We start from the raw sequence: 6625 nt of genomic DNA on the forward strand, positions 1-6625 counted from the left end.
TGGCGCCCTTACATCAATATACGGAAAGAGACAGAGAGAACGAAAAGGGACGTCTCTGTAGCATAAACATGTGGTAATGAACCAGCCGTTTGTTTAGCAGGACACAAAGATTACACGTGTTTTCAGTTGATTTGAATTGGACTGTTCGGCTAAGAAACGATCCACGTACACTGATTGTCAGTTGCGCCGATATCAAACGAGTCAACATCTTTTTTTATTATTATATAAAGTGAATACTATTGATAATTTATTAATCCAAAATAGTTTAGACCCCCAAAAATACGTAGTTTGTGAAGTCAGTCCAGCGGCAATTGTAGTCCGTCACGTCCCGAGCACCATCACAGAGGTCCGTACACTGTTCCTGCGCTGCACTCGAAACAAAAATCACGTGTCCTCCTTTAATAAGCTCGGCCAATGTAAAGGTCGATTGGTGGCGTTTTGCAGTAGCAACGCGATTTCACTTGCAAAAAGCGGCCGACGCCTTTTTGCCGCTGATACTGCACGAACATTGGGGCGCCATACCGCACTCACCCTTCTGATTGGTCAAACTGATTGAAAAATTGACCAATGACTGGTCTTTCTTTAACACGGGCAGCGTCTGTTTAGAGTGAAGGGGGCGTAGCGCTTCCTCTTCAGGTGGTCGTCAGTGCGGCGCCGTGCCTGGAGCGCAGGTGCCGGTCGAGGTCCCTGCGGCGCACGAGCACCTTGCCGCAGTGGCTGCAGCGGTACGGCGAGTCCAGCTCGGCGTGCAGGCGCACGTGCTTGTTCAGGTTCGAGGGGTCGCTGAAGGGCCGCCGGCAGAAGCGACACTGCAACGGCTTGTAGCCCGTGTGCGTCCGCACGTGGATCTTGAGCCCGTACCTGCGGCCACACGCGCCGGAGCACACGTCGGCGTTAGAGAAACGCGGAGCCAGGAGCGACGGAAGTGGTTAAAAGATTGCGGGGTCACCCCCCCCCCCCCCCCCCTTCCCCGGCCCGACTCCACCGCACAGGGTAAAACAAACCTTTACGATAGGAGAGTATCTCGCACGCAAAAGGAGCTGAACGGAATTCAGCCATTGACGGAGGAACTCCGAGTTAGTTCGACATGGAAGAGAAACGGCGGTGCTTGAAGACTCGTGCAATATTTTTTTTTGTTGTAGACAGTAATACCTTTCAAAATTGATTGCATTTTCAATTTCTTCACAAACATAAAGCAAACCTAATAAGTTTCCTTTTTTTAGGTTTGTTTTCTTTACGCCATTTTTTACCGCGTTGTTTACAGCACATGTTCAGCATGCACTGAGCAGCAACGGACTCGGCTATGGCCCCCTGTGATTATCACCCGCGCAGTCGATATCTAACCGTGTTAACAGCCGGCTTCTTCGGAACTGTTAGCCTCTTGAGTTGCCCCACCGATACACATCAGAAATCACAACTGAGGCATTTCGTTTCATTGTCACGTTGAGGCACCACATTGTAAACCATTTTTCCAATATAGGAAACCATATGGTTCCTCGCACACCCGTTTTATCGTGACGGCGACCACGTTGCATTTTGACACGGCTGAATTGCGAGGGGAACAAAAGATTACTTCATTTGCCAATGAGAAGACCCTACAATTGAAAGGGATACCACTATACTTGAAGATACATTTTTTGGGGACAACGGAGTCAGATTTATGGGCCCACGCGTGCGCTCGCGAAACTTGATGGTCGAGCAAAGCTGTGCACCCGTGGCCTTTGCTACTTCTGAAACGCCAGAAAAAGTTGGCCCCGAGCATAGCTTTTTTTTTTCCCCGCCATTCATTTTTCACGTGGCGCTGTGGAAACGTTTTACTTCTTTTGTTGCCCCACTCGTGAAAATTTAACGAGGCAATTCTTGTGCAAAAATTATTTTGAATAAAGCAGAAGTATCCCAACCCCGGCGCCCGGAGGCGTTACGGCCGGCACGCGGACCGCTGCTACCAACGCCAAATGCTGGTGTTGCTTCTCCGCAGCACACCGGTGCTCGGCAAGAAGCGGGCTCTACGAGGCTAACCTGCCGCGACCAACGCCTCAAGAAGTAAAAATCAAGAGGAAAGCCCACTTTCAAATCGGGCCCAATGCACGCCCGCGCGTAGTGCCTCTAAAGAAATGGAAACTTTGTGAATTTTGATATCTACACTACAGTAAAATATTTACAATCAAACTGTGGCTATGATGCAAGGCATACATGTATGTAAGGCAGAGACGTCCTGACAGGGTACGTCCATCATTCGTGATTGTCCCTTTTTTACCCCACAAATTCTAAATTTAATAAAGCCCCTAATTAAGTATAACTGCGCATCTTTATAGGTTTCATTTTATGTCGTATGCACAGTTTACTTGCCATTCCCGTCGGCAATGGACTTTCTGAGGTCACAGTTAGTAAATATAGCTAGATTAAAATTAGCTTATATATGGACAGGTGGAAGCTTGGGAACAACTTTTAAGAGTTGAGATGGGCTTTTCTTTGGGCATGTTACACTAATAAAACAGCTTGGGGAAACTATTCGATATTCCATTCAAAGATATTTGGCCAAAACCACTATTCGCTTCCAGCTCAAAATCCACTATACGCACATGTCTAGACAAATGGACGAAAAACGCCGGTTCTTTCGGCATAATATTTATTGTAAATTGTCATCACCATAATTACTATTTGTAGTTCCCTGCTGGATGTCTGCGTTACTATGAAAACATTCCTTTGAGTTTACGTGTATATCGCGCATATATAATCTGGTCTACCATTTTCCTTGGTCTTCTGCCCCGTGTTAATATGCCAAAGTTCCTGTGCGCTTTGATTTGTCTACTGAGTTCTCGGGGTCAGAATTAGTTTGTAATGTCATTAATAGTAAAATAAGCCACTTAAAAATAAAGTCTAAGGACTTGCCCACCTTATATTTCTTATATTTTTGCTCTACTTGAAAAGTTTATATTTAAATGCCTATTTATTTACTCTTTTCTCGATTATATTGTCTTATACAATTTCTGGCCCTCGAGAGTGCAACAGGACCCCAATCCTGCCACTTAGCCGAAACGTTTGGAGACTCCTGTCATAGAGCAACTCGTGCGTTTGACGTCCCTCCAACGTGGTAACGCTGGTTGCAGGGCATGTGGAAGTGCTTCGCTTGGCCAAAATATACTCTCCTATGCATGTGCAATGTGCCCTGCTCTTGTGAGCATGCCATGAAGCTTCCTTCCGGTGCAGATAGCGTCTTACCTCCGAGAGTACAACTTCCCGCAGAACATGCAGACGTGACCGCGTCCTCCTCCCTCGGAGCCCTGGTTGCGAACTCCGGGCGCGTTGGGAGTGCCCTGGTGTGCCCTGGCCCGAGCGCCCAGGGCAGCCGACGCGGCCAGCACGGCTGCCCCGCTGGCGAGGCCCGTAACGAGGCCGAAGCCGGCGCGGAGAGGCTCCCTGGCTTCGTCGGGGCTCGGGGCGCGATTCGCCGAGCAGTGCTCGAGCATCAGGTGCGCCTTGAGCGGGTTCGGCTGCGGAAAGCTGGCGCCGCAGCCCAGGCACACGTACGACTGGTGGCCTGCACCCGGAGACCAAGGAGAACGTTCTCTCTGATGTCCCCAAGTGAAAAGATGAATTGGTCTTTCAATTGATACTATGCTGGCTGCAAGTGGTACCGCTTGAACGTCCAGTGGTACCAATTCGATTGCAAGTGGTACCGCTTGAACCGCAAGTTTAGTGCTATTTGAACAGCAAGTGGTACCACTTGAACTGCGAGTGATACAACTCAGACCGCAAGAGGTACACCCTAAGTAAAATGCTGGTTATTTAATTGGGCTCAACTTTCTCCCGGCTACATACGGCCGTGTCAGCCCATTTCCTCCCAGAATGAAAAGGCCGGACAGAAAAGGTCGTGCGTTTACCCAATTTTCATTTTTTTTTCTTTTTCACCTATGGAGCAGTAACGTCAATAATTCCAGGACGTCTTCGCTCGCGTTCTAGAGGGTAAGGAGACCTCTTTTTCTAACTTTAAGGACGAAAGCAAAGATGTCTTCTCAATCAAGAATGAAAAAAAAAACGGGAAAACACACGATAATTTTTATTCGGGTTTTCCATTCCGGGGAGGAAGGCGCCGAAACCACCACTTGTAGCCGAAAAAATGTTGATCCCGAATAACCGGCATTTTACTTAGAGTGTACTACTTGGACTGCAAGTGGTACCACATGGGCTCGAGGTACCAAGGTACCGGGCTACGAGGGAGAACGTTCTCTCTGGTAGCTCACTGCCCGAAGTTTCAATATCTACCATCTTATAAGTCTCTGAATCAATTAATGCTGCACTACAATGTACTCAGAGCACCAATCATTGGTTTTTCCTTTATCAACTCAAGCAATGAGTAGGACAAGAGGTACTGTTCCAACGGCAATGCAGTTCCACGGGCAAGAGTCTTTCTGCCACTGAGGCCCACCGATCGTCTTTATATTTGATTGAACTGATTAAAACAAAACATGTGATCGGTTACGAGTGCACCATAGGGTATTACTAATGCACGAACGTCTGGGAGGGAACGTTTGAGACAGACACTCCGGTTGAACGTTTGGCTAATCTTGAATGCTTCGTCTACAGTTGGTATTCATCGACGGCTATTGAAAAGTCCAGTTATACCGAACGCCTTCGACAGCAAATTTAAACATCACTTCCACAACCATGCAATTTACATAATCAAGATCGTCGTTCATGACAGAGGAAACGTATCAAGCGGGAGCTCCTTTTGAACATACGACTGGCATGCAGGAAATACTAACGCAGAACTTTGCGCTTAGTCCTCAAGCATCAGCGCGGACAACTGGGTCTCCATCCGCGCCAATATAGATGATGCATTTAGAGTTTATCCTAGTCGTTGTCGTCACCCACCTCGTATGTGTGCCGGTGTGAGGATGGGCACGTCCAACTCCGCCAGCAGGTCGACGGCGAACCATGCCCGGAGCTCTTCTCCCGCGACCAGCGCCTTGGAGGTCTGCAGCCAGAGGCGGCCGTCGGCGCCCCGACCCAACTGCGCGTTCTGCTCGTGGCAGTCGCGCGCCAGACGCACGCCGCGGCACAGGGACACCCCCACGCTGGGCTCCTTGGCCGACAGCACGCCGTCCTGGACGACCACCTGCATACCATACCGGGCATCACAGGGTGGACAGGCCATCCAGTTGCAAACTAGTCGCAGACTAGTTGTCACTCTCTCGCGTAGTCGACAGAACGACATGCGGACCACCCCGGGCATCAAGAGGGACCAAGCGGTGTGGTGGTCGCAATGTTGAAGCCAAACTCCATCTGCTCGTACATGACACAAAAGACGCGCTGTTCGCAGCAGACACGATGAGAGAAGTGTCGGCGGACACTCCCCAATCATGTTCGAAGAATGTTTGCTTCGTATACATTCTTCGGAACTGCCTACAGGGAGTTGTTGTATGGCCATTGTGATAGAACCGTCGTATAGAAGGTGGAAAGACGCCTCATGCACTAGGGAGCTTTAGGGAACCGTTTCTGCACATCCGATACGGTACGATGAGTCCTTCGGTACGAACTGCGCATGCGCAAGTCTTCTATGATAGCGCATGCGCAGTTGGCACCGGAGGGCCCATCGTATACCCTACCGGACCTGCAAGAACGGTTCCCTAAAACTCCCTACTGTCTGCAGACCATCTTTTGTTAGACCTCGACTTCATAGACACCTCGCCGCGTGCTTCAAGTCAACAGTTTCAGCTCGCTTGCACCTTTGCATTAATTTCATTATCGCCATAACCTTAAAATGCAGGCCGTTCACGTACTCGTTGGTGTTAGACTAGTGGCAGCTGATAAAACCCGTTTGCTCTACTGACGTCTAACTCCAGGTTAGCTTCGTTTTCATAAACAATAACCGCCAGCACATCTCCCAGGTGAGAGTGTGTCTGCTTAGTCTACGGGTGAACAGAAAACAGCCCGACCGCGCTTACCTGAACGATTCGCTGGACCGGCCGCTGGTGCAGTAGCCTCCGGAGCGACGACTCGCAGCCTCCGGACGAGGGCCTGGACTTTGTGCCGGCGGGGATGGGCGTCGCCGCCACGAGGGCGCTCTCCAGGCACGGTTCGAACCCCTGCTTCGGGAGCCTGGGCTGCATCTGGCGCGCACTCTTCGTTTTCCGGCCGACAACTTCGACGGGCTCGTCTTCCGCGGAATCAGAATCAATCGGAGACTTCCGATCTTGTCTCTTCAAGCACGTCACCGTAGCTGGCCCTTTCGGGACATACTTCTGCTCCCGATGACATATAATAATATTCAACGCACAATTTAACCGCGATGAATTAGAGACCTCGACTCGTAAACAGCTCAGGGGCGTTCATCGTTAGGAGAAATTCCTCGACCCGAGGAAGCGTGTGGAAAAATGAGCGTAACACCAGCGTGTCGTCGCACGTGTACGGCGCGTGGCACTCTCTCGCCGCGGAAGAGCGGCTCTTGCGCCGGGCACGCGACGTGGACAGCGCATCGACTGCCGCTGATCCGATGACTCGGGAGACATTTTAATCGGGAGGCCGAAGCCCCCCACCCACCGCTTTCAAAAAGCGCAGTCATCCCCCGCTTTGACGAGGGAGGTCGGGGTTCGCGCGGGGAGCCGATGAGGGGACCCGATGG

The 6625-nt window shown here is 50.4% G+C and overlaps 1 protein-coding gene across 1 annotated transcript; it reads right to left on the reverse strand.

Moving 5' to 3' along the window:
• Positions 1-632: 632 nt before the first annotated feature.
• Positions 633-5218, reverse strand: LOC121836870 (PR domain zinc finger protein 13-like). Its single transcript, XM_042292155.1, has 5 exons — positions 4876-5218; positions 3453-3541; positions 3393-3420; positions 3223-3268; positions 633-861 (listed from the first exon to the last, which is right to left on the reverse strand). Exons 1-5 carry the CDS (start codon positions 5216-5218, stop codon positions 633-635), a joined length of 735 nt encoding a protein of 244 aa, XP_042148089.1.
• Between the last annotated feature and the right edge of the window lie 1407 nt (positions 5219-6625).

Source organism: Ixodes scapularis, unplaced genomic scaffold (assembly GCF_016920785.2).
Source record: "Ixodes scapularis isolate PalLabHiFi unplaced genomic scaffold, ASM1692078v2 PGA_scaffold2__306_contigs__length_199485367, whole genome shotgun sequence".
Classification (NCBI taxonomy): Eukaryota; Metazoa; Arthropoda; class Arachnida; order Ixodida; family Ixodidae; genus Ixodes; species Ixodes scapularis.